The sequence below is a fragment of the Dromaius novaehollandiae genome, unplaced genomic scaffold (genome assembly GCF_036370855.1).
Source record: "Dromaius novaehollandiae isolate bDroNov1 unplaced genomic scaffold, bDroNov1.hap1 HAP1_SCAFFOLD_37, whole genome shotgun sequence".
In the NCBI taxonomy this organism is placed as follows: Eukaryota; Metazoa; Chordata; class Aves; order Casuariiformes; family Dromaiidae; genus Dromaius; species Dromaius novaehollandiae.
In genome coordinates this window covers 401,172-427,631 of record NW_026991398.1, presented here as the reverse complement: position 1 = coordinate 427,631, position 26,460 = coordinate 401,172, and the positions used below count along the sequence as shown (strand labels likewise).

The 26,460-nt window shown below is 47.2% G+C and overlaps 4 protein-coding genes across 4 annotated transcripts; all 4 read left to right on the top strand.

Annotated features, from left to right (window-relative positions):
* Positions 1 to 804: 804 nt before the first annotated feature.
* Positions 805 to 3,825, top strand: LOC135326154 (uncharacterized). The gene is made up of 6 exons (XM_064504003.1): positions 805 to 841; positions 921 to 959; positions 1,130 to 1,426; positions 2,068 to 2,367; positions 3,052 to 3,153; positions 3,448 to 3,825. Exons 1-6 carry the CDS (start codon positions 811 to 813, stop codon positions 3,474 to 3,476), a joined length of 798 nt encoding a protein of 265 aa, XP_064360073.1. The 5' UTR covers positions 805 to 810; the 3' UTR covers positions 3,477 to 3,825.
* Positions 3,826 to 9,225: 5,400 nt separating this feature from the next.
* Positions 9,226 to 15,754, top strand: LOC135326157 (Fc receptor-like protein 4). The gene is made up of 8 exons (XM_064504005.1): positions 9,226 to 9,359; positions 10,157 to 10,195; positions 11,802 to 12,101; positions 12,409 to 12,711; positions 12,989 to 13,306; positions 13,959 to 14,252; positions 14,936 to 15,037; positions 15,474 to 15,754. Exons 1-8 carry the CDS (start codon positions 9,329 to 9,331, stop codon positions 15,542 to 15,544), a joined length of 1,458 nt encoding a protein of 485 aa, XP_064360075.1. The 5' UTR covers positions 9,226 to 9,328; the 3' UTR covers positions 15,545 to 15,754.
* An 812-nt stretch (positions 15,755 to 16,566) lies between these two features.
* On the top strand, positions 16,567 to 20,765 carry LOC135326151 (Fc receptor-like protein 1). Its single transcript, XM_064504001.1, has 6 exons — positions 16,567 to 16,861; positions 17,324 to 17,365; positions 18,575 to 18,880; positions 19,297 to 19,638; positions 20,207 to 20,311; positions 20,392 to 20,765. Exons 1-6 carry the CDS (start codon positions 16,831 to 16,833, stop codon positions 20,508 to 20,510), a joined length of 945 nt encoding a protein of 314 aa, XP_064360071.1. The 5' UTR covers positions 16,567 to 16,830; the 3' UTR covers positions 20,511 to 20,765.
* A 1,500-nt stretch (positions 20,766 to 22,265) lies between these two features.
* Positions 22,266 to 26,420, top strand: LOC135326150 (leukotriene B4 receptor 2-like). Its single transcript, XM_064504000.1, has 2 exons — positions 22,266 to 22,529; positions 25,115 to 26,420. The coding sequence occupies exons 1-2, from the start codon at positions 22,498 to 22,500 to the stop codon at positions 26,145 to 26,147; spliced, it is 1,065 nt and encodes a 354-aa protein (XP_064360070.1). The 5' UTR covers positions 22,266 to 22,497; the 3' UTR covers positions 26,148 to 26,420.
* The last annotated feature ends 40 nt before the right edge of the window (positions 26,421 to 26,460 follow it).

The following is a 26,460-nucleotide window of genomic DNA, read 5'->3' as shown; positions in this document are numbered from 1 at the left end:
TTGACCCACAGGTTGAATCCACAGGTGGTTGATCAACCGCAAGGTGACCACATTTGCAGGTGCAACACTTTTTTCATTGCCTAGATAGGTGGAATTTTAGGACATTTCAGGTTATAGTTTGGGTGGTTTTGGCTAGAGAACCATGTTGACTTAGTGGTCTTCACAAATTCAGTATCTGCATGTACCTGCACTAGTGGATATGTGAGTCTGTGTTCAGAAACACTGAACCAAAAGCAGAAAGCAGCAGAAACTGAGTAGTACAGATGAATAAGTGTAGCTGCGTAGTAATCCAGGGGGATAGATGGACACGAAGATGTAGGTGGATGGGTATGTATATGGATAGATGAGTGGCTGTAGAATGAAAGGCTGGTCATTAATATATAAAATTGCTAGTGATTATTGCCATACTGACAGAAAGGAAAGCTTCACCAAGCCAGATAGGGTCACTAGGAGAATAAATGGACAAGCACAGTACCTACCTCTGGATGAGGCAGACATCCATCCAGAGAGAAATAGTCACAAGGCGCATGGTATGAGAGGGCAGTATCGCATCCTGAATTTGTCATGCCCTCTCCAAAATCTATAGTGTGACTGTTGTGTAGTGGACTTTGTTTCTTGGCTTTGCTCTGTCATCTATCTTGATCTTCCATCTCATGGCTGCATAGAAATTAACCATAAACAGTATGAACATGTGGCACTGGGGAGGCGTATCCTGCCTGACTGAATGCCAAAGGGGGCAGGACTTCATGGGTCCTGAAATACAGCCTGGCCTGGTGCCCAGCTTTGTTCTCTGGGAGAGTTTTGCTCAGTATGGTGCTCTCTTTCCTTCTGCATCTGATGTGTGAGTGACTTTCTTCCTCTCCTTTTAGTAGCCTCCTCTGTCTTGCCTTCTCAAAGCTCTCAATGTCCATCTCTTGCAGCCTTCCTCCCGGTGTTCCTGTTTGATGCATTATCTGCAGGTAAGTACATTTTTACCTGTCATAAGATGTCCAACTGGAAAGTGAGCCTTCAGCAACAAGGTGGGATTGAGTTGCATCTGGTAAGATGGAGAAAAAGGGGCGTGTCTCATCATCTTTTTTCCTCTCTGAGGGTTTCCTCCCATTCTCTAAATCCTTGCTTTCTTTTCCAGACCCTTTGCCAGTCCCTACCCTCTCCACAGACCCCAGTTATGATGTATACTATGAAGGGGAGCGTGTAGCTTTGACATGCTTGGCTCCAACAAAGAAGACACTAGGTGGCTTTTGTTTCTTCAACCAAAGTGGGGACCAAATCTACTGGAGAGCACCCTATCACCACACAACTGCCTGGTTCCAACTCACAGCTACAAAAGCATCCAATGGAGAATACACTTGCATGTACTGGGTGGAGGATTCCGGACAAAAAATCTCTTCCAATAGGAGCCTTCCTCTTTCAGTTAAGGTGCAGGGTATGTTTCTCTTGTGGATATGACTTTGGTACCATCACCCCCATTCACTGCACATCTCCCATTAGACCATGAGCTTGTAGAGTGGCCCCATCATTTGGCTGCCAATCCAAAATGAAGTTGCTCTGACTGTAGTCCATGACTTCTCATAATGTCTTTACATGCTACTGGATTTTTTCCAGAAAGCAGGAATAAGGCTGCATAACAGTGACTTCAGAAATTGTGCCACTCCAAGAGGTCTTTTAACACCTATCAACCACAATGCTTTCATTGGGGTTGTAAGTGTATCATATGCCTTCCCACACAGGCTATATAAAGATACATATTTTCTGTACCTCAGTGAAGCCTGGTAAGCTGATCTGAGTTACTGTCTCTGAAACTTGTGGGACTGTTTTCTGTGGCTCATGGTTCAAGAACGGCATAGAAAAAAGAGCCAAGAATGACTTCCCCCCAAAAAAAGGTTTTTTGTGGTTAAAGGATGTATATTCATCCCAATAATGTGTGAACTAAGAATTAATATCCTTTCTATTTCCTTCATCATACATGGATTTTGTGGGGGGCTTCATCTGCCCAGGGTCTGGTGTCAATAGCTAGCAGGGTTTTTTGTTTTTTGTTTTCTTTATTTAAAAAATTTTTTTTTGCAGATGCTCCCATGGCTCCAACTTTGTCCCTAGAACCTCAGCAAGAGGTCTACATATCCGGGGACTATGTCAAGCTACTCTGCTCTGTCCCGTCATCTGCAGACTATGTTAGAGAAATCCAGTACTATGGGGACTTTGGACTTGCAATCTCTATCCCAGTATCAGACATTAAAAACTACAGCTACAACCTCAGTATCACTGGAAAGGAGGTCTCTGGGTTTTACAGTTGTGCCTATTTTGTATTTTGGTCTACACGTCCTGTTCGCTCAGAGAGGAGTCACTGGGTCCATGTCTATGTGAAAAGTGAGTTCTTAAAAACTTGCACACTAGGGGGGTCCAATAACTCCTGCTCTATCATCAGTTAATTCATCTCCATGCACTTGTCTATGAAGTCATTCATGGATCTCATCTCCATCCCCTCCTGTGATATGAACATCTACCTCTTCTTGTCTCAGTGTTTCTATCCATCACTAAATGAGTTCATTGCCATACCCCTCCATGTGTTTATCTACCAAAATAATGGGATATAATGGGAAAATCTCCATGAAAAGAGTTTCTCATCATCTTATAAGGCTTTTCTGATAAGATCACAGCTGTGATGCAGCTTTCCCGAAGGGGACATGCACCGAAGCTTTCAAAGAGGATTACTTGCTAACCAATCTCCCAAGGACCAGTACAGAAGATTAAAAGTGTATGGTAGGGTAGCCAACACAGTTTAGCTTCTTATTTGTAGGACCATACAGCTACTGGCTGATACGTTTTCAGAATCTGGAGCTCCACTGACTCTCACACCCATTCTCAAAGTTTCTGTTCTGGGAATTTGCGGTAGAAGATCTGGAGGGAGCATAACCTCATTCCCTCTGATATGTGGGTGGAATAGAAGCTATAGATGTTTTTTGGTTGTGGTAGGATTAACTTTCTCTACTGGGGAGGAGGGGAATATTGCACAATGATTAAATCACCATTGATTTCTCCTCATCCACGCAGGCCAGAAAATCAGCTGGATCCGAGAGATTGCTGTGGGTGGCTCATTCTTTACCATCAATGGCCTCATCTTTTTCTTCTCCCACTGCCTGATGAAGAGAAGAGGTAAATGCTATATTTTCATCAGGACACACTGATTCTTATAATCCTGGGACTTTATTTTCTTTTCCAAAAATGATCCACTTTTTGTTATTTCACATTCCTTTGAAAGGAAAAAAAAACAAAAAACAAAAAACAAAAAACACTTGTTCAAAGCGTTTTGGGGGGAATGTTCTGGTCAGAGAATTTGAACAGGATCTCTCTTTACCATCCTTCCTCATTTGGCCCCCAAACTTGTCTCCTTTAGAGGTCTGAGACTAAAGAAAGCAATTTCAGATGCTGTTGCTCCTTTCTTTGCAGATCTGGAGGAGGGATTCGGGATGGAATAACAATATGAAGCAGAAGAAACATCCCCAAAGGCTTTTTGCCCTATTTAGTAAAGGCAATCCATTCCCTAGGACCTTGCCTAATTCCCTCTTGCCTGTTTCAGTGTCCCCAAAAGACAACAGTGGTGAATGCTGAACTGAAATTACTTGGCCTGCTTCTCTCCTCTGTGCCTTCAAACGTCTCACATCTCTCTGATTAAATCTGGGTGTTGTATCTTTGTGGTGTGGGTTTCATCAAAAGATATCCTCCATCCTGGAGAATGTGTTCGTGTGTGTTTGTGCATGTGTGTGTGCATCTGCTCCACCACACATGTAACTCCACCATGTTATCATTAAATCCGGTTCTTACTTTCATCTGAAATTCAGACTCCTTTGTGGTACACCACTGCACCTTGGGCATTTATCTCTGAACCGTGGGACCTGCCAGAAGGGGGAGGGCACACAGGCACATCAGTTCCTTGTCCCTCTAGATGCTGGGTGTTCAGGGATAACAAATATCTGCACTGCCAAGATATGCTGGCTTGCATCTGTAGAGGACCGATTTCTTGGAGAGGGAAAAGGCGGCGGGGGGGGGGGGGGGGACTGGATCACAGAAAACATCCCTGGGATCAGATCCCTTAGGCCATAATTCATTCCCAAAGGAAGAGCAGATGGAAGAAGGGACTCCCAGCATGGGATCATTGTAGAGATCAAAACTTTCTGCTTCAGCACCAGAGGGTATAAATCATCCTGGGTAAATGGGGAAGAGCTCTGCAGCCTGCCCTCAGCATGAACAAGAAAGCTCAAAAGTGCTAACTTCCCCTCTGAACGCCAGGTTGCACCACATGCTGTGTGTCAGCCCAGCTGCTTAGGCTTGCTTGAAGCCTTGTGCACACATTAGCCCCTTCCACAACTATGCCTGCAGCAGCATAGTCCCTGAAGACAGAGCGGAACTGTGGTGAAGCAGAGAACACCTAACCAATTCCCACAGTCATGGCTGCACTGAGCTCGGGCTCTGGATGGATCTGTTCCTCAGCTGGTGTAAATCAGGCTTGCCCAAGAGGCTACCTCCCCTCCCCTTCCCGCCCCTCTCCTCTCCTCTCCAACTGATTTTCCCTCATCTGAGATGGGATTTGAGTTGGAGTAAATGGTATGGGCCCAGATCTCAAGGGTTGCCATTTCAGGACTCAGAAGGGAGCATGGGGTCTGATGGGGTAGACAAGAAGGGGAAATGAGACTCAGAAGTCCTCCTCTCTAATCTACTCTAATGGACAAACTTTTGACACTAATGAAATATCAATAATCAGTGTCCAATTTAGGGCAAGGTCTAAGGTTTTATAGATCTTTTGTAAATGGCTAATGAAACCATGACTTTTCTGTCAGGCCCTGTACCCACTCCAGTGCTCTCCTTGGAACCCTCATAACATCTACATGCTCTACATCACATAGGAATATATCATCCTCATCTCTTCCCCACTGCTAGGTTAGAATGCCTGTGGGTACCAATTCATCATCCCCAGAAGGGAACAGATCTTCATGAGGGTTTTCCTGGGCAGGCTGGAATTCACAGTTCAGAAAACAAGGCTGAGCCATATACTTGCTGATACTTGAGGGATGAATCAGGAGAAGAGGTACTCTCCAGCACCAACAACTTTGTACAGATATCAGTGATGGGTTAGTCCTTAAGAGATTGTCTGTAAGTTGTTCTATGTGATCATATTTGGAGTGAGATTTATCTCCTACAACTTTTGCTGTCGAAAGCTATCTCTGCAGGGGATGCCGGTAAGGTCCACAGAAAGGTCCCTTTCTTCCCTTCTTTGCTACCTGCTGGACACTGGGAAGATTTAGCTATGGCTAGGTCTAGCCATTAGGTCTCTTCCTAATTTTAGACTTCTAGGCATCCTGGTGCAATAAGTGTATGACAATGCTGCATGGCATAAGAAAACAATGACCTAGGTGCTGTTTTGAGGGTATTCCTAGTCTAGGAGTCTTTCAAGTTTTCTCTCTTCTAAGGTGGAGACTACTCATCTCTCCTCAATTGATAGATATTCTTTTCTGGCCACCTATTTTTTAGACAGCTGAATCCTATCCCTCATGACTGGAGCCTAAAGAGTGGATATAACTCATGGGAGCAAAGGTAGATATCAGATAGGTTGATTTAAATGAATTCTGCATGGCCGATGTTTTTAGGTTATGTGAGAAAGCCTTCAAGGTCCCTTCTGGCCCCCTCTGTCTCTTCTGCCCTGTGATCTTCTTCCTGAGGTGGTAGTGAAGGTAGATGCCCTCTCTGGGGCTTTGATGGAGAGGAACCCATCCTTGCAGTCTGCAGAGTCCTCAGAGATACCTGCAAGGAATGGTTTCACATCTGCAAAGATTGAGTCCAGATTATCCTTGGGGACATGAGGCTGAAGATCAAGCTGCTGTACAGTAGAGTTCAGGCTACATCCACCTTCTTGCTCACCATCTCATGAACCAGTCCTAGCAATACTGTGAAATTTGCTAGTTAGTAGAAGGAGGAAGTAAGGGGCAGATGGATCATATCTCTCAGAATCAGGTCACAAGTATCATTGTCACCAAGAGATGTGATGTTTTTTGGGATGGTCATATTCCCATACATGAGATTCTCTCCCCATTTAGTCTCCTTCCCCCAAGAACAAAGGAGGAAACCATAAAGACCAGGATGCATTCATCCCAACAAAAGTGGAAGACACAGCTGCATGCCCTTGCTCACCAACCAGACATCCAAGAGTGGGGAGAAAGGGCAGATGAATACCCACCAACACAGGACAACACAGCTTCACAAAGCTATCCTCTTTCTCAGCAGCCTCCCTCCTCAGCTGGGCTCCAGTATCAGTGGTGGTGGGAAACCTTTGCCTTCATCAGTGGCCTCGTCTTCCTTATCTTCTGTTCTTGCTTCTCAAGTGGAATTTTCTGCTGGATTTCAAAGGTGCCTTTTTGCTCTGACAAGGATGGGCTGTATTTCTGCAGTGAGAATGACTATGCTGGTCTTAGAGACCTGCAATTTAGTTTCAAGAGCAAGTAAGAGCTGCTTTCCAGTTTCTCATGCCCTGACTAATTCAATACATGCAACAGCAGTACACAGAGGTGAGTTCCTGTAGGACTGGGTCTCCTAGTTGTGCTAGAAGCCAAATAAGCTTCATTATATCATTATTCAAGATATATTTTCCTTGTCTCAGATTTATTTTTTCCCCAGGGTGATAGAAGGAGGTTTTCTGTATCAGGTTTTGCTAGAGGAAGTGTTCACTGTGGGTCTGGGTTCTGTCACAGCCATAGGTCTTGGGGGTTTTATGGCTAATGTGTCTTTGGTTGTACATCTTGGGAGGCTTGGGGGCAGTGATCGCTTCAGGGACACTGGTATTCTCCAGCTCTGGAGGGGAAATTGGAGACGAACAGCAATGTGTTGGAATGTCTTGCAAGGCTTTGGGCCATTACTGGAAAGAAGGAACAACAAAAGGCCAAAATATAAGTGAGAATGGAGGGAAAATACCTCTTTGACTTGCCTAGAGATGGATGAACCAAGGGAGTGAGGATCTCTTTGGAGACCAGGGAAATACTGATCTCACCTGTGTACACTTGAATAAAGCATTGACCTGGTGCAATGCGTAAACTTTGGAAAGCTAAAGAAGGCTGTGATCTCTTTCTTGTTTACAGCCAATTCAAAAAGGCAATCAATGCTTTGCATGTAGATTCTCACTGTTGAATATGGATAGAAATCAACACTTTCCAACAGCGATTCATCACACCTGTCTCTGACCTTGATTTTAGCCATGGATAAATTGTCCTTCAGATATTTTGATTTTTGCGCATAGACTGGATTTAGACAACTGATTTCTAGAAGACTAGCATTAGAAGAGATGAATCACTATCTAACAGAGAACAGACTAGCATTAGAAGAGATGAATCATATAACAGAGAACAGCCAAGGAAGAACAGCGTAAAGTGTTGCCTGGAAAGGGGAAGTTTCAGTGTACTAATGAAGTTCCCCAGGAATAGGATTTGGGAAGTAAAACTTTACATATTTCCTCCAACAGTGTCAGGAAACTCAGCAATCAGCAGATGACACTAAGGGGAAGAGATTATTCCCAACATCTACTGACATATTGAACTCAGTTGCATATGTTAGACATGTAAACACTCAAAGCACTTTAGGTGGTAAGTAGATGGACGGAGATGGGAACTAGCAGAAAAAGCATGAGATACTTTGCTCTGTATTCACTGAATACAGAAAGAGAGAAACTTCAAAAAAATTTTGGCAGAGCAAGTGAAGTTAGGGATAGGCTCCTAATCAATGCAGATGGGACTGGGACACCAGAGCAGAGGAACAGAGATCAAGCTCACCATATCCTAGTGCAAGATCCACCTTACCTGATTTTAGGTGTTCTTTTATGAGCTATTCCTTATTGGAGACCACATGATTCTTTTAGAGTGCAATCCATCTGACCAAGCAAGGACATCTCCTTTAGGCCAAGATGAATTGCATCCAGGCCAGAGACCTCTATGATTGTGTCCGCCTGAAGTTAGTAGAGGTGATACCAAACTGTGGTGAGCTTGGGAGCTCTAAATGAGCCTCTGAGTGCTGGGACTCTGGAAGCGAATCAGCGTTACAGATCACTCCTTGCCTACCTGCCTTCTTGGAAAAGAAGTTCATATGCCCTTAGTCAGCAAAGAAGAAAACCCAAAAAGCACGTGACTCACTACTGAGGCATTTTCTACTTCGAGTGGAAAGCAGAGCTAGATCCATTCTGGAAAATGGGAAGGAAGTATTACCTGTTCTGTCTCTTAATTTTCCACTGCACTTGCAAATCACCATGGAATGTGCACCAGAGTGGGGTTTCTCTCACCAAATGTAGCACTAATTGAGTTGCTGAACATAGATTTCTAACTCCATTTGAAATGCCTTAGCGTATTCTAGCTGCTCAAGAAAGATCTGGGTCCCCCATTGAGCCCTTCCTCACACCCACCAACTCTTTGTAGATGTGTTGGGTACTCTGAAGTACTCAAGTAACTCTGGACATCTATGTTCAAGCAACAGAATCTTACCCTATGTGTCACCAGAGTGTGGCCCCTTCCCATCTTTACCCTTGAGTCTGTTCCTAGACCAGGAATATCCCCTCATAAAACAAGTTATGAAGGTAGCTGGCACATATTGTCCATCAGAGGCATCAGTTTCATTTCACTGGCTGAAAAGGGCTCATGTGGAGTTAGTCTTAGTTTGGTGAAGTTAACCTAGCTTCAGGAGAAAAATGGAGTCATGATGGTCTCTGGTTGGCAGAGACTGATAAACATAAAGGGCATGAGAAGGGCTCTGTCCCCTATGTCTTTCTTTCCATTGACCAGAGAGGCAATTCAGTATCTCTAGCTGAGATCTGGGCAACCTGTGTGGGTTCAGTACTTCCTGTCCCCAAAAGGTTTAAGGTTGTCCATGTCTTTCCTCCCATAAACTATTTCTCATGGCTCCATATCCAATTAAAGAACTAAAGCAAAATGTTCCCTTGTCTTAACTGGCAGAGGAAAATTAAAATGATCAAATATCCCAGCTCAGTGACCAAAGGGAATGTAAGCAAAACTATTGGGCTGATGCAGCAGACCATAAAGTTTCGGGAAGATGTTATTACTATTCCTTCCTCCCTTCCTCCCTCCTTCCCACCTTCCTTCCTCCTTCCTTCCTTCCCCCCCCCCCTTTCTCTCTTTCTCTTTCTCCTAGCAGTGAGCTGTCTGAGTGAATTCTCCTTGCTCATGTGATGGAGGGGAGGGAACACAGTCAACTGGGGTTGAACAAGAGGAAGAGTCTGTTCCCTTCGTGGACAGTAACGGAAAGAGAGGCCAGCTCATATACCAAGGAGGACTGGTTCAGCATGGAGTCCCCTTATTTTCTGCCTCTGCTTGGTGAGTGACTGTCTTGGCCCTTGTCCTTCTTCACTTAATGTGTTCTTCCATCATTTTAATAACATTCCTCTTTTCCTTTCACTATTCCTTTGTTTCTCCATTAGGTTTCTTTCCTTTTCCAGTTAGACAAATTCTATCCTTCCTCTCTTCTTCCTTTCCTTTCTCTTTATTTATATAACACTCTCTCCATCTACATAGGTGTCTCTTCTCTATATATCTCTCACCTCTTCCCCTTTCCTTTTCTTTTTGTCTCTCCTTTTTCTTCTTCCTTCTCTTACTATCTCTTTTTTTCATCTCTCAGGGATGGCAAATTTTCATTCCTTCTCTCTTCACCGTTTCTATTAAAATTCTTCCCTTCTCTCTTCTTTCTGTTCTGTCTAAATATCAGTTGTCTTACTTCCTTCCCTTCTTTCTTTTTTTCTATCTGTCTCTCTTCCCCTCTTTATTTCTCTCTCCCTTCCTTCTTTCTTTCTTTCTTCCTTTCATTCTTTCCTTCCTTCCTTCTTTCCTTCTTTCCTTCCTTCTTTCCTTCTTTCTTCTTTCTTTCTCCCTCTTTCTCTGCCTTGCCTCTGTGTATTATCAGTATTATTTTCCCTTTTTTCCTCCTATTCTCTCACTTAATTTTGATCCCTACTGATACAACTGCAAAGCAATTGTTCTACTGTTTCACTTGTATAAGCCCCATCATCCCTTTACAGCCCCCTCCATTGGCACCCATTTCCCAGTGCCTCTCCAGTTTCTGTGGCATCCCTAATACCTTCCACAGACCTTTCACTCATTTCCTTTCTGTCTTTCAGCATCTCTACAGATATTTTTCCTGTGTGGGTCACCTGCAGGTAACAATTCTGGGTTTGGGATGAGGATGTGGGGTAGCTCATTTCCTTATCCTGCTGGGACAACTGAACAACTGGGCACATAAGAACCCATTTGACATCTGTTTCCCCAAGGATTCAAGCATTTCAGGTGCTCCACCTGGTCACATCCCACCCAGATTCACTTAAGAACCACTGCTGGTGGGTGATGTGTCAAAAACACTATCCCGGTTAACAGACCATGGGCAAAATGAATTGCCTGAACCTCAGTGAGAATCTGAGTTATACAAATACATTCCATGCACCAAAACAGGGAGGGTAAATATGGACCTTCAGGAGAATGAGTCTGTCTTCTCAGTCCAGTTGTTGCCTCAGTGATCATGGGACTAAGCTTTGCTTATCAGACCAACTGGAGTAAACAGGCTGGTTTGACTGGAACAGATATCCAAAGAAAGAATCCCACATCACCTGCTTGGTTGTACTTTGGGAGGAAACCCAGGATAGTGTTTAGACCTGTACAATATGAGGTCCTAGAGAGAAACATGGGAACAACATTCTAACTGCCCCTGAGCAGCAGCAAACTATCAATGCGGAGCATGAAGATGCCCCACTGTTTACAAGGAAATTGCTGATGCCGCAATTAGGGAGGGGAACAGCTTTTTGTTGACTGTTCAGTGGCTAACCCTACTTCCCCTGCCACATCCACAATACTTTGTTCCTCTTTGACAATCAGGCTGCTCTGTGCTTTATTTTGGTGAATGTGAGTTGAAACCTAAGGGGATCTGACCGAAACCCCTCAGCCTCATCTGGTCCAGCCTTTCTCTGTGATTGTGAGTCCACTCTGCCTTCTACCTGCATTTTCTTCTGCTCCACCAAGTACCACATCTGTGTTTCTCCAGCTAGTGTGTGAATCAAGATGTAGGCAGCATATCTGAGCATCTGATTATGTCTTAGGGCGGACACAGCCTGACCCAACCCCTGCAGTGCTGACAGAACAGGACACGGGCCGAGGATGAGTCGAGAAGGACTCTTTCCTATACCATACATTAGCAGCAATACTGTTTTGGTTGCGTCCTAAAGGTCTGGCCTCAGCTAAAGGACTGTTGTTACTAGTCACAGGCAGCTGTCTTCCAGGAATGACTGATCTCATTTGGTTTCAAGCTTTAAATGTGGGGGAAAAAAGAAAATCGTTCAATTGCTTTGCATGCTATTTGGGGAAGTCATGGCATGGGCTTGTTGGACTTGGTTTGGAGCTGTTTTTTTGGTCTCTTGCACACTTTCTGAGAAAAATGGAAATTAGACTCCAAGAAAACTTCTGGTCTTCACTGTGTGCTTCTTTTTTTTGGGGGGGGGGGAGGGGGCGGGTCATAGAGGGGATGGGTAACAGGGCTGCAGTTTGTGCTGCCAGTAACAGCAATACAGCCTGGTTACTTCTGGTGAATTCATGAATCATTCAGGAAAGAGAGTCTTATTTTAGGATGGCTGCTGCAAGCTGAGCTCACCCTTTCCTCAAATACCTGAGCCAGCATGTCTGCACCCGTTGGCCACAAGGCTAGAGATATCTGCCTGCTCTGGTCCGTGATGGATGAATTTATCTTTCTATAAGTCGAATGTCTAACTTCCTTCCCAGACCTCCCTGCACCCCCCAAACTCTCTGTGAGCCCAGAGAAAATGGAATATCTCATCGGAGACACTGTTTCCTTCCAATGTGTGGCTCCCACTTCAAAGGACAAGATACAGAGCTTTCAGTTCTCAGGGACAGCTGGATGGGCTGTGGACATTCGGACCTCCAGGAAAGCCTACACCTACACCTTCAACATCACAGGGCCAAAGGATGGTGGGTCACACACATGCAGATATACTGTGATAAATCGTCTCCTTAGATCAGTCCAGTCTAAGGAAAGCAAAGCAATCATCATCAGTGTCAAAGGTAAGCTATGTATCACTCTAGATTTCTTTCTCCACCTTCCTTGACAGTTCTATGTCTTCATCACACCTTCCTCTGTCTATGGATACTTTCCTGCAAGTCTCAGACTTGCAATGACTCCTCGATATTTAATGAAGGATATTGGGAGTGGCATGCATCTCTTTTGCAACAGCTTGTTCTGAACTCACCACTCTCAATTCTCTTTAGAGCTGTATTTCAAGACCATGATTTATGTAATAGAAAAATAGATGGTTAAAACAGGGAGGAAGAACTGAACCCTAAAGTGTATCTATTTGTTCTTTCCCTTTAGACCCTCCACCCCCTCCCACACTTTCTCTGAACACTTCCAGGGGAGTTGTGAGTGAGGGCTACCCCCTCCTCTTCGTCTGCACAGCTCCTGGAAACACAGTGGAGCATAGGTTTCACTTCTACAAAGAAGGAGCTGAGGTCATCCCTGGATCTGAGGTCAAATCATCAGAGACGAGCGCTCAACTCTGCATCCCACAGAGCAGTCAGAATCACACGGGGAATTTTACTTGTGCCTACGAGGAGAAAGTAGAGGAGAGGTGGATCCTGTCCTTTGTGAGCAGTGTTGTGACTGTCTTTGTGAAAGGTAATGCCTTAGCAAAAGGGATGAGGACAATCTGCACAATAGCACAATGAGGGAGAGAACAAAGCTATTCCCTAACATGTCATCTGGGTCTCAAAAGGCCCTGTCACAGCCAAGAGGGTAGACTGAAACCAACATTTTGTCCATCTTTCCCTCCTATTGTCACTAATACGTGTTTTCCACCTGTGCAACTACTGGTTATTCCCCCCCCCCCTTTCCCAGAGCTATACAGTTGCCCTTTCAAAGTTTTTGTTTTTGTTTTCCCAACTTTTCTCCCCAGAGCCTCCTTTCGCTCCTGAACTGCGAGTGGATCCTTCCTCTGCTGTGGTGACTGAAGGCTACCCCTTACGTTTCACCTGCATTGCCTTCAGGGATGACTCAAGGCTGAGATTTCACTTCTACAGGGATGGGGTTGAGATTTCACCAGGACAGGGAGGCTCAGAGATCACTGCCATGAACCCTGGGAATTTCACTGAGCTCCTGTTACCGCAGACTCCAAGGAGGTTCAGTGGGAAATTCACTTGCGGATTTGAGGAGGATGTGGGCGGGACGTGGGTGCCATCACCCCAGAGCAAGGTTCTGGAGGTCACTGTGAAGGGTAAGTTTGTCTCAGGGTCTATTGTGAGTTCTGAAGACATCCAGACCTCTAGGAGACTATGTGGATATAATTATTTACACCTCCAGTTCAGGACTGGTTTTGGAAGTAGGCTCCCATAATGAATTTCCCATTGTGAAAAATGGTCATCATTTTTTATCCTTGTTTCTGTCTCTTTAACTGAGGATAATTTCAATCACCCAACTCATCCTCAGAGTCTTCTTAAGTGGCCAGCATTAGCCTTCGAAAGTCCATAGCATGATTTCCCAGGCCTTTGCTGTTTTAACTCTCCTCAGACTCCCAGGGCCAATTACATCTTACAGAGGCAGGCCTCAGTCCTCCTAACCAGCCTAAAAGTGTTTTACCTCATTCTTGAAGTGTCTGTTGGTCTCATTCCTTCCAGGTACATTTTCTCTGCTCCTCTAAGTTTGCCTTTGTCCACCCTTTGCAGCCTTCCAGCAGACAGTGTGTCCTTAAATGCACTCAGTTTGCAACACACTGAACACAGTACTATAATGATACCCCTCACCTGCCTGTGAAAGTACCTTTCTTCATCCTTTAAGGAAAGGAGCTGGGGGTACTTTTCCTTTTAACTCAGAGGTCTCAGACCACTGGGGTTTTTTTGCTAACTCCTTTTCTGTGTTTCTTCTATCAGATCCCCCTGCTCAGCCAGAGCTGATCTTGAACCCCCCCTCTGGAGAAGTGAGGGAAGGGGACCCCTTACTTATCACTTGTGTAGCCTATGGCATTAGCAGCGAATGGAAGTTTTACTTCTATAAAGACGGGACAGAACAATTCTCAGAGGCTTGCACAAGGAACCATTCTTTCTTCAGCATCCCAGCAGCTGAACCAACTGTGACAGGGCAATTCACCTGCAGGTACGAGGAGAGAGTCAGTGGGAAGTGGATCCCATCACCCCTGAGCCAAGCAATGATGGTCACCATGCAAGGTGAGTCCCTATAGCCGATCCAAGCTTTTCCCAGGCTAGATCACAACCAGAAAGAGTATAGGTACCTTCAAGTTGCATTAGAGACATATTCAGACACTCAAATGCCTAAACAGCTTTACGCTTGGTCTAGTTCCACCATAGTAATGAAAAATAAACGGTAGGGCAAAAAGTAAAGTAGGCCAGGGAATGCTGTTAGTCTTATGCTTATAGGGCAGGGTGGCCATATCTGGTTCCACTGCAGAATGGTCCCTGGCTTATTTGAGCCACGGGCCAAGACCCAAAATGTGCCTTGAAGAGTGTTACCTGCCTCATGAAAAGGAGAGCAACAACGGCTGAAAAATAAAACCCACGACATCTGAAGTGTTGTAGCATGGTTGTGAGAGAGGATGTTGGCTGGCACACTCTTCTGATGCTGTGTCTGGGCCCCGAGACTGCAGGGGTAATAGATCTTTCTTTCTTTTTTTTTTTTTTGGGGGGGGGGGCAACTTAGCCAAACTGTGTGCTGCCTGCATCCTCATCATCTATAGGGACCAGAGTAAGACATCATATCCAGCAACTCTGTGTTTCCTCACAGAGGGAACCATTATGGAAAAATTGAAAGTTTGGCTTTGTAGATGCATGGACTGAGGCTCTCTTGTGGATAGTTCACAGTTGCTTATCTTTCCTAATCATCTGGTAAACAGCCTCATCTCTACCCATCCCATTGGTGACTGGATGCGCAGCTGCTGCAGCTGTTATAGTCCTGGTGTTGCTGCTGGCTGTCTGTATCTGCCAGAGGAGGAGAGGTAAGTCATGAGTGCAAAGGGAAGAAAGAGGATTCAGGCTGGCTAAGATCAGAGGATACTTTTGAGAGGAAAGGAGATTGTGACACTGATGAGAAGAAAATGTGCAGTCAAGGGGCAAGTGTCCCTACTCCTAGTATGCCTTTGGTTTGTGGGTCCCTCCAAAGCATGGATCACAGTTTATTCCCAGAAGGTTGAGCATGCGGAGCATCCTCCCACAAACCCATGCTGTGCAGCATGCTCTAGTGTGATGGTGGCAGCCCAAACTGGTAATATCACCTCAACCCTAACCCTGATCCTTGGAGGGTATGATGGGGGCAACACCATATTGGCATAGGACATTTTGGGGGCCTCCTATGAGCCTTTTCAGCTGGTGACAGCCCATTTTTAGCAAACCAGGTGTTTTAACCAGAAACTCTTTCATTTCTCTCTTTGCTAGGCCGTGTTCACTGGAAGGGGCTCCACAACAAAGATGACACAAGTGCTTATCCTCTGGCCCTGGTCAGTTAAACTGGTATTTGATCTCAGGAGTGCCTGGCACATATCTTTGCTCAAAAAATGCACTCATTTTCAGCCTCTTCTCCACCTCAGTGGAGCAAAAAAGAAGACAAAAGGAAAGAAAAGGATTGTTTCTATTCTTCTTTGCTTTGAACATTGAAGCCAGAGTTCACTTTGTAAATGCCCCTGTCCAGCTGGTCAGTAAATCTCTCTTCAAGTCCACCAATGTTTCTTTCTCTCATTCCCTTCCGCCATCTTTCTCAGCCTGATAGAAATGGTAAAATTGGTCTCAGGGCACACAAAAGGGTTGGTCTTGTCCATACTGGCTTGTGGTACTACCCCATGCAGAGGACATTTGCTTTGATCCAGGAGCCTGAAGGGCAGAAGAAGCATCAGACAGAAAAACAGTGCTGTCCAAGCACTATTAGGGGAGATACTCCTCCAGTCTCTGCCAGTTAACTGTTTTAACTGGATGTTGATGCATTTTAAGTGAGCCCTTTGTAGCTCCTAAATAATTCAAGAGTAGCCCCTGTTCAGCAGCTGATGCTATCCTGGCTCTGGTATAACACAAAAGGGCATTAAGGAAGAAATTTGCCTCTTGGCAAATGTCCCTTCTTAGCCCATTTTGCAGTTGGCCACTAGACTATAGGTATGTCTAGTCATGGCACGCTTTGGTTGGTCTCAGGTATACTGGGAATTGGGGAAAAATGGAAGGGGAAGGTGCCTGATCAGCTGGGAAAGTCAAGAACAAGAATGAAGGACCTTGTCATTATTGGTTCTAATCATCACCAGTCATGAGGAAGGCATCGAAGGCAGGGGAAAGTAGAGACAGACCCCTTCTGTCCTCTGGTTTAGTGATGGATGAGATGGGCTGTGGCTCATGAGGCAAAGATGATGCTCCAAAATGATCTAGAGCATGGGAGGAGGAAAATATCACTGAAAATGTGAAAAACATGTGGACAGCCTCTGAGCAAAGTGCCTACCGAGTCAATGTGGCTGCCAAAGCCAAAACAATCCAGGCATGCCTCTGGAATGGAGGAAGGAAGGAGAGGAGGCGAGACATTGTCTCAGTCCACCACATGCCTCTGAAGACATGCAGTGTCCAGGCTGTAATTTCCTTGTCTCCAGCTGTGGTTAGTGACGTGTGCTTAATTGTGCAGCACTTCCTCTCTCTGTCCCTTGTGACCACCCAACTTGAGTCAGATGGACGGAGAGGGAAGGACAAAGTGACCAAGCAGCAAGTTACTCTCCTGGACAGTCCAGTATAGAGCACTGAGCACCAGCTGGGCCACGGTGGCATGTTAATTTCTCCCTTCATGATGCTCCTCAGTGAGTACTGATCTCCTCACCTTGCACCTTTTCTTCTTCTTCCTCTTTCATGCATCTGTCCCTCCTGTTTTCTCTTTTCTTCCCTTTTCTCTTCTCAGTTCTCTCCTTTTCCTTTGTCTTCATCCCTTCTCCTTCTGCATTCTGTTCCTCTCTACATCTTTCTTGTTCTGCCCTCATCTCTTCTTTTTCCCCTCTCTTCTGACTTCTAGTCCTTTCTTCCTCTCTTTCATTTTCCTCTCTATTCCTGTCTTTTTCTGTTCTGTTTCTTCCTCCTGCCCTGCCCCGCCCCGCCCTGCCCTCCCCCTCCTTCTCTCCCTCCCCTGCTTTACCCTTGCCTTTCTTTACCTTCCTTCCCCCTCTGTTTTATCCTCTCTCCAAACAACCCCCTTTTCCCCCCCTTCTCCACACTCATCTGTCTCCACACTGCTGTACTTAGCCCTTCTCTCTCCTATTCTCTTTCAGCCACTGTGCAGCTCCTACCCTGCCAGATGGTCCATGAGGAAGGTAACACCTCTGGGGCTCCTGAGGGGTGGGAGAGGGTGTCCTTATAGAGGGACTGAACTGCCTGGGGCACAGGACCCCAGGATCGCTAGTCCAGATCTAGATCCAGGGCTTTGGGACACACTGATGTGATCACCTGGGAAGTCCTCAGCCTCTTTTCCCTTCCAAATACCCCATGAAGAACCCACTAATGAAATTAATTGGTAGGGCAAAAAGCCTTGGTAAGCCAAAAAGCTCACTTCAGGGAAGTCCCACCTGCAGTAAACCCACTTCTGTCATGAGTGCTTCCTCTGGAAACACCTTGAGCATCAGAACGATCCTCAGTCCTCCCCTTCCCACACTGAATCCTCCCAGTTTGGATATGGGAAGATGGTATTTTTGTAGGGTCAGAAGATGTGGGTGACAGACCAAGCACTGTGGTTTCCACACAACTACTGCAGAAGAGCATCAGCAATGGGTGTAACCCTTCACCCTTTGCCTTTCCCCCCACCCTCCCATTTGATATTTTCATAAAGTGCCAATTCATGTTAGAAAACCTCACTTGAAAAGACATTTCTGTTTGTATTATGAAACTGTCTGGAGTGGGGGAAGGTTTAATTGTTTCCTTTGCCCCTTTGGGTCCCACTGTGGGATGCTCCCAGTGCATCCAGGGGACAAAGAGAGATGAAGACATTTGTCTAGCATCTTCACAGGGCTTTAAATTCAGAGGATGGCTTGACCTGGAGTGATGTGAGCTGCAAGTTTTGCTCAATGGCCCCGGAATCTATACCTAGTTGAAGAATCAATAGCAACAAGTGAAATCCTTGGAGGGGATGATTTTGGCAGTCTGCTCTGCCCTTCCTTCTCGCATCTGTATCACTACAGTACCTGAAAAGGGCCATTAACACCCCTGAGAGATGCATGGAAAGAGCCAGACAACCGCTTGCCCCTTGTTTGTTCTCAGCTTCTTTTCCTATATTGTCAGATAACAACCCAAGGCAGGGGGTGACCAGCTTTTGCTGACTCAGGTGGAGACAAAATGAGTCCCAACCTAGAGAAATTTTCACTTAATTAAATCCCCTCTACGGTTTTGTTATCTTATTCCTTGAAACAAAATCTCGTTTCCTTCTTTCCTGTGGAGTTACTCCTTGCTTCTGCTGCCTCTACCCATTTCACCTTATCTTTGCCCCCACCCCGACTGAAGCCCTGCCTGTCTTCTTCTCTATCCACCAGTGAATCCAGCTGTAGCCCCTGCTCCATCCCTCTCGGTGCTGCAGGCAAAGGAGAAGTTTTTCCTTGGAGATGCTGTTACGCTGGTGTGCACCACTCCCCCCAGCGTCACTGGGAAGCGTTTGTACCAACTTTTTGGTGAGGCTGGCTGGGCACTATCAGAGTATAGCGAGAAGAACAACTACACCCACAAGTTCACCCTCTCCAAAATGCAGCATGGAGGGCCACATTTCTGTAGCTACACCCTCCAGAAAGCCCAGAGGTTATTCAGATCCCCACCCAGTGAGAAACTGATGATCAAGATTGAGGGTGAGCAATGGGATTTCTATTTCTCTATCTCTCTCTGCTTTGTCCCTGTTAAATTCATATGCCTAAACATAGCTATCAGCTATACTCACCCAACATGACTACTCAGCTGCTAGTGATGTGAGCAATCCCATTGACTGGTAGGCCATAAGACTCATGGGCCCCAGAGATCAGTCCAATCCATACAGTTGCCCTGTAGCCTATAAGATGTCTGGGTGGATTATCTATCTGGCTGGGATAAGCATGAGGTAGAAGGCGGCTGCCAGCTAGTCAAACTGGCTAGGACCACTTTTTCCATCATGGTAGGAAGGTTACAATCTCAAGCTTTGCTGCATTCAGTGGAAAAACAAACACTTGGAGATACATCTTTGTTGTCTTTATTGCTACATCCTCATTCTTTCTTCCCCTTCCTTGTTCAGATCCTCTTCCCCAACCACTGCTGATGGTGGAGTCCCCACTCAGAGAGGTGATGAGAGGAGATCTCCTAAGGATCATCTGCAAGGCCCCTGGAAATGCCACTGAGCGAAGGTTTCACTTCTACAGGGATGGGAGAGAGTTCCCCCACAGGAAGGCAGGCTCTGAGAACAATGCATCTGAGAGAGAGGACATTTTGAATAATGGCATGGTCCTCCGCTTTCTGCATGCTAGTCCCCAACACAGTGGAAACTTTACCTGCAAGTATGAGGAAAAGATGCATGGGAGGTGGATCCCCTCCCTCACAAGCCAAGCCGTGAATGTCAATATTAATAGCAACAAGAGAGGTGAGCTAGCCATCCATCCATCCACAGACTCATTTGTCCATCTGTCCATCTATCCATCCATCCACTAACTAGCCCATTCCATTATTCCTCCCTCTGTCCCTCCATTTATCCTAAAATTAGTCCATTCCATCACCTATTCATCCATCTACAAACTAGCTGATTCCTCCATTCTTTCATCTAGCAGCTGTTCTGTCTGTCCAACCATCCATCCTTCCATCCATGAACTAGCCCACCTGGTCTTCCACCCACCCATCTCCCTCTCACTCAATCCCTCCATCATCCCAACTACCTTTCCATCCACCAATCGATCTGACCATTCCTCTATCCACCCTTCCAACTCCATCCTCTCGTCGACTTTCTAAGCCATCTCTATAAAAACATTCAATGCCTTCTGCACACAAGGGCAAGTGGAGAGAATCCTTGGGTGTTCAGCCCTCAGGAACTAAAAAGGGTGGGTAAAGAAGGGATGGAGAAATAGAAAGAGAGAAGGGGAAAGAAAGATGTTCACATCCTTCCCACCATGAGCATGCATGAACACCATTCACACTTTCATCCTTTCCCCTTTCAGGAAACAGCTGGTTCCTCCTTTTATGGTTCTTGGCTGTGGGTGGTTGCTTCTTCACCATCAATGGCCTCATCGTCCTCTTCTTCCAGACGTGGGTGAAAGATGAAGGTATATCCTCAGCCAAGGGGAAACAGCCTACATTCTTCCTTCCTGGCACACACCTCACTTTCTGTCTCTCTTTCTCACAGATTCCCCATTACAGTCTGGAGCCAGACTCACTGGGTCCTCCCAAACAGCCTGTAGAGCCCTGTCCACCCTGCAACCCCAGCCCAGCACTCAGCATCATGGGTATGAGCAGGATGAGTGAAAGAAGACATATTGGGCATTTCCAACCCCTCAAGACCACTCCTCATGTATGACACATCCAGAAAGGCTGATATGCAGCCATATCAGACCCAGGCTGTGGGATAAAGCAAGAACCATTTCCTGGGGGAAGTGGGAGAGACAGTAGAAAAGGATTATCATTTTACATGGGAAAGGTGGGGGGGGAGGAGTAAGGAGACAAAGGTGGCAAGAGATGTGAGTGAGAAATGAAAAATAAAATGGGAGAAAAAAGTGAGAATGACTGAAAGAGACAAAAAGGGGGGGAAGACAAGGATGTGAATGAAAAATCAAAGGATAAAGAATGGCTGAGTGAAAGAATGAATGAAAGAGTGATGGGGAAGGAAAGGCAGGCTTGGAGCTGAGGAAGGGCACAAGGATGGGAAGAAAGGAACAGCAAGTTAGAAAGGCAATGGAGGAGTGTGAGGGAAGAGAGGAAGGAAGGAAGAGAAGAAAGAAGATAGAAAGAGAATCACCAAAAAAAATCAAGTCCTTCTGTGTATCATTAAACCACTGTCACTCTGTCTCCTTCCTGCTTGGGGGTTGCCCCTGCCTTTGGTGTTGGGGCAGTGCTGCCTAGGGAATACAGCAGGTTTCTGGGGAGCCATGGCAGATGGGGTAAAGGATTGTTGAGGGGAGCCCCAATGCATGGATTCTCTAGGGCAGCAGTGAAGGTGTTAGAGATGGGAAACACTATGGGAAAAGCCAGGAAAATGGGTGACAGTGGGGACATGGAGGGCAACGCAGAAGTATGTGGGACAGTGTAGGTATATGGAGGACTGTGGGAAGAGTATATGGGACACTATGGGGATATGAGGTCTGTGAGGCTGGCACTGTGTGGTTATAGGGCATGTGTAGAGAGGATATGGCATATTGGAGGGCTATATGTATGAGATGTGGGGAGCTGTGTGGATAGAATATGGGGGCTGTGGAAACATGGGGGCCGGAGTATTGGACTTGTGATGAGATAGCAACTCAATAGAAGTATATTGGGCACTCTGGGGATATGGCATCTGTGGGGATGAGATATGGATGGACTTTGAGGTTATGGGAAGCTGTAGTAATGTGATACAGGGACTGTGTGTATGGGTTTGTGGTGATATGGGGGCCTGTGGAAATAGAATATGGAGTAGTACGAGGGTATGGGGTGGGCTTAGATGAGGAGATACTGAGGATGTGGTGATATGGGAGTCTTTCGAGATGAGATGGGGGGATGGTAGTATAAGGGGGTTGTGGGAATGGGATATGGGACATAGAGAAGTGTGGGGCTGGGAGCATACGGAAAACACAGAGATGGCATTTGAATCACTGGGAATGGAATAGGCGGAACTGTGGGGATATTGGTGAGGTTATGAGGAGTGAATGTGGGGCACTGTGAGTCGGGGGGAGGCTGTGGGAATATTACATGCTATAGGGGTTGGCTGTGGCAGGGAATACCAGGAAAGGAGGGAGCTGTGGGATCAACATGAGGGGCTGTGACGATGGGATACTGGAGGTGTATGGGCCTGGAGGCTATGGGGGAGAGTTCAAGATATGGGTGGTAGCAAGGATATGGGGGCCTTTGGGGGTATGACAGGCTACAGGGGTGGGATATGGGGGCTGTGGGGGTGGGGTAGGGGGAGGCACTGGGGGTGTCTGGTGTGGCAGGATATGGGAATGAGATAAATGGTTCCATCCCAAGAACTGCTCCTTCCAACTTTATGCCACATTATCACTACCTTGCAGTCATCCTTCCTTCCCCTCCACCCTCTTCCGCCTGGGCCTTCATCCCTATGGGAGCCGGGGATGGAGGAGGAAAGAGAAGGCATTGATGAAGGGGGAGGAAGTGTGTGTGTCCCTCCTAATCCAATGTATTTGTCCCACCCTATTACTCAGCTCTCGGGGTTTCTGTCCTGCCTTCCATCTTCCTCCATCTTTGGAAGACACAAAGGAAGGAGAGTAAAGAAAGTGAGAGGAGACAGTGATCTGAGGCAATGGAGTACAAGACAGACATGGGGGCTATGAGGTGAGAGTGGGGCTGGTAGTGGAATTGGGGTTATGTGGTAGGAGTGGGACTATGCAGTGTATGTTGTTCTATAGGGTTGTCCTTGGCCTATGGGATGGGAGAAGGGAAATGGGATGGGGAAAAGGCAACAGGCCAGGTGTTAGGCTACAAGGTGGGACTGGGTGATGGGATGGTAGTGGGAGAAATGGGGTGGCTGTCAGGCTATAGTGTTGGAATGGAGAGGGGGCAAGTGATAGGATATGGAATAGGAATGGAGTAATGGAGTGGGTTTTCTTTGGGCTATGAGGTGAAAATGGGGTTTTGGAGTAGGTGTTAGGAGGGGGGCTATAGGGTGATTTCTTGCCTATGGTGTAGAATTTGGCTGTGTGGTGTGAGTGGGTCTATGGGAAGGGACTGGGATTATCAGGCAAGCATTGTGCTATGGGGTGGAAGTGCAGCTATGAGTTGGAGTGTGGATATAGTTTAGACTTTGTGTCATGGAGGAGTGGGCTATGAGATGGGAAGGAGTTAGGAGTTGGAAGTGGCACTATGGAGTGCGTGTTTGACTATGATGCCAGAGGAGGGATATGGGGTCAGACTGGGCTATTGGGTGGGACTTGGCTGTGGTTTAACAGTGACCTGTTTGATGGTACTGTGGCAGCTGTAGGACAATGGATTAGGCATTTGGCTATGAGGTGGTGTAGACGGTGGTCTATGGTATGAAGAAAGGAGCTGCGGGTTAGGCATTGGTCTGAGTGGGGGTTGACTATGAGATAGGATTGGACTTATAGTGTTGGTGTGGGCTATGGGGTAGGCATTGGGTGATGTGGTGGTAGGGGATCTATGGTGTGGGAGCCAGGTACTGATTGGCAGTGGAACTATGGGCTAGGTTTTTTTTTTTTTTTTTTTTTTTAATGAGGTGAGAGTAGGGCTATGCAGCTGGAGTGGGCCATGAGTTGAGAGTTTGGCTATATGGTGGAAGTTAGGCTATGGATTTGGCATTTTGCTATGTTGTTGAATTGGAGCTACGGGGTGGGAGTGGAACTCTAGGGTAGGGGTGGGGCTATGGAGCGGGAGTGAGGTTATGCAATACGACTGAGACTTGAGTATGCTTGTGGTACAAGGGGGATTGGGGATATGGGGGGGACTGTAACTACAGAGTTTGGAATGGGGTTCTAGGAGGCAAGTGGGGCTGTGGGGTGGGAGTGAGTGGTGGGATTGGACTTTGTGATGGGATTGGGCTACAAGGTTGGAGTAGGGTTATAGGGTGGGAGGGGGCCTCTAGAGTGGGAGTGGGATTATGGTGTAAGAGTGGGGCTCTGAGTTCGAAGCAGGGATATGAGGTGGGAAATGTCTATGGGGTAGGAGATGTGTTATGGGGAGGAAGTGAATCTTGGTGGTGGTGGGTTATGGGGTGGGAGAAGGGTTATAGAGTGGGATTGGGTTTGGAGTGAGATTGGACTACGTGATAGGATTGAGACCATAGGATGGAGTAAGACTATAGGGCTGGACTGGGCTATGATTTGATAGTTGGGCTCTGAGTGGGTGTGAGGCTATGGGGTGAAGTGAGGCTATGAGGAAGGAGTGGTGCTACAAGGTGGAACTGGGGCTATGAGCTGGGAGTGGGTTCTATGGGTTGGAAGTAAGGCTGTGGGTGAAAGTGAGGTCATAGTGTGAAACTGGGATATGGGTTGGGAATGGGCTACGTGATGGGAATGTGCTATGGTGTGGAAGTGAGGAGATGGGGTGACAGTGGGGCCACGCTGAGGGATTCGATTATGGTTTGACACTGAGAATATGATGTGCGAGTGGGGCTATTGTGAGGGTGTGGGCTATACAATGGGAGTGGGGCTATAGGGTTGGATTCAGAATATGGGGTACAATTGGATGATATGGTGGCATTGGGATATGGGGTGGGAGCTAGGATCTAAGGCAGGAGTCGGGCTCTACGTTGGGACCATGCTATGAGGTGGGAGTGGGGCTATAGATAACTATGGTGCTGTTGGGTGGGAGTGGGCTATGGGATTAGAGTGGGCTATGGGGTGAGAGTGAGCTTTGTGATTGGAGTGTCCTTGAAGGTGGGAGTAAGGCTTTGAGGTGGGAATGGACCAAGGCATGGGGCAACAGGGCTGGAGTAGGGCTAGGGAATGAGAGTGGGCTTTGGGGTAGGAATGGGGCTATGAGGTGGGAATTTGGCATTGGGTGAGAGTGTGCATATGAGGCGTGATTGGTCCATGATGTGGGAGGAGTTTGTGGAGTGGGAGTGGGGCTGTGGGGTGGGAGGGAGGCTACAGGGTGGAACCCTGGTGTTGGTACTGGCTTTGGTGTTGGAGTGGTTATTCATTGGCCTGGTTGGTTGGCTTTGGTGTTGGAGTGGGCTATGCATGTGGGAGTGAGGCCAAGCAGTGGGAGTGAGGCTATGGTCAGGGATTGGTTTATAACGTGTGAGTGGGGCTATGTGGTATGAGTGGGGGCAATGGGGTGGAAATGAGGTAAGGGTTGTGAGCATGGTGATAGGGTTGGAGTGAGGCTGTTGGGAGGGAGTGGTGCTATGAAGTGGGAGTGAGGCTATGTGGTCCCTCCTCACCCATTGCTTCCCCCCACAGTGCCTCCCAGTTGCCCCCCTCAGCTGCCCAGTGCCTCTCCATCTCTGGTAACAGCACCCTGCTATCCTTGCCAGCTTCCCGTGTGGCAGGTGCCATCCTCCTTGGGGTTGCTGCCCTCCTGGGGCTACCAGGAAATCTCTTTGTGGCCTGGAGCCTGTTGCGGCGGACACAGCCTGGGCGCCGTTCTGTCACCGCTGTGCTAGTGCTCAACCTGGCCCTGGCTGATGGCGCTGTCCTCATCCTCGCACCCTTCTTTGTCCTTTTCCTTGCCGCTCGGTCCTGGCTCCTCGGCGAGGTCGCCTGCAAGACTCTCTACTACATCTGTGGCCTTTCCATGTATGCCAGCATCTTCATCGTCACCCTCCTCAGCCTCGACCGCTGCTTGGCTGTCTGCCAGCCCTTCCTCTCCCTCACTCTGCGGAGGAAGGCTGTGGCCACCAAGGCCTTGGTGGCCACGTGGCTGGGGGCTGCCATCTTGGCCTCACCAGCGCTAGTCTACCGCCGTGTGGTGCCAGACCCATCTGCGCCAGGCCAGCTCTGTGAGCCATGCCATGGCCACCCTGCTGCGGCTGTCTTCCACCTGGCCTTGGAGACATCTGTGGCCTTTGTGCTGCCCTTCATCATTATTGCTGGCAGCTATGCTGCCATTCTGGTGCGGCTGCGAGGCCGGCCATGGCGCCATGGCAGCCGCACAGGGAGGTTGGTTGCCGCTGTGGTGCTCTGTTTTGCTGCTCTGTGGTTGCCCTACCACGTGGTCAATGTCTTACAGGCCACCTCCAGTGTGGCCACAGGTCAGGCAGCTGAGAGCTTGGGCCAGGCTTGGAAGGCTGCCCGGGCTGGGGCTACTGCCTTGGCCTTCCTCAGCAGCAGCCTCAACCCCATCCTCTATGCCTTTGCTGCTGGCCACCTTATTCGGTCCTCTGGGGCTGACTTCCTTGCCCGCTTCTTTGAAGGCACCTCTGGGGACCTCAATGGGAATCAGCCAGCCCAAGGACACCTAGCAATGGACATGATGGGGCCTCCCATGCAGTGACTATAATTACACTATTCAGGCTGACTGGAGCACGCAGTGATCAGGCACAACTGGTTCATGTGCTAATTGTCTTTTAAGCTTTGTGCATGCATATTTTGGGGTAATTTTAATTGATCTTTAAGTGTGATGTTATCTGCTAATGTTATCTATGAAGCACTGTTTTTCCCTTGAACAAAGTAAAAGCTGCAAAGGGAGGGTTGGCATATCTGAATGCAATTGTCACTGGAGGCTTAGGGCTGCTAAGGGGTTAGGGCTAGCCTGCAGGTGCTAGGGGTGAGCTAGGGTGATTAGTGTCAGCCTAAGGGGGGTAGGG

Excerpts from the sequence above, each read along its gene's own strand:
- LOC135326154 (XM_064504003.1), top strand. The coding sequence starts at position 811 with ATGGTGCTCTCTTTCCTTCTGCATCTGATGT. Across the intron at positions 842-920 it reads TTTCCTTCTGCATCTGATGT|CCTTCCTCCCGGTGTTCCTG; the intron begins GTGAGTGACTTT and ends CATCTCTTGCAG. Across the intron at positions 2,368-3,051 it reads GGTCCATGTCTATGTGAAAA|GCCAGAAAATCAGCTGGATC; the intron begins GTGAGTTCTTAA and ends TCATCCACGCAG.
- LOC135326157 (XM_064504005.1), top strand. The coding sequence starts at position 9,329 with ATGGAGTCCCCTTATTTTCTGCCTCTGCTTG. Across the intron at positions 12,712-12,988 it reads TGTGACTGTCTTTGTGAAAG|AGCCTCCTTTCGCTCCTGAA; the intron begins GTAATGCCTTAG and ends TTTTCTCCCCAG. Across the intron at positions 14,253-14,935 it reads AATGATGGTCACCATGCAAG|CCTCATCTCTACCCATCCCA; the intron begins GTGAGTCCCTAT and ends TCTGGTAAACAG.
- LOC135326151 (XM_064504001.1), top strand. The coding sequence starts at position 16,831 with ATGTTAATTTCTCCCTTCATGATGCTCCTCA. Across the intron at positions 17,366-18,574 it reads CCAGATGGTCCATGAGGAAG|TGAATCCAGCTGTAGCCCCT; the intron begins GTAACACCTCTG and ends TCTATCCACCAG. Across the intron at positions 18,881-19,296 it reads ACTGATGATCAAGATTGAGG|ATCCTCTTCCCCAACCACTG; the intron begins GTGAGCAATGGG and ends TTCCTTGTTCAG.
- LOC135326150 (XM_064504000.1), top strand. The coding sequence starts at position 22,498 with ATGGAGTACAAGACAGACATGGGGGCTATGAG. Across the intron at positions 22,530-25,114 it reads ACAGACATGGGGGCTATGAG|TGCCTCCCAGTTGCCCCCCT; the intron begins GTGAGAGTGGGG and ends TTCCCCCCACAG.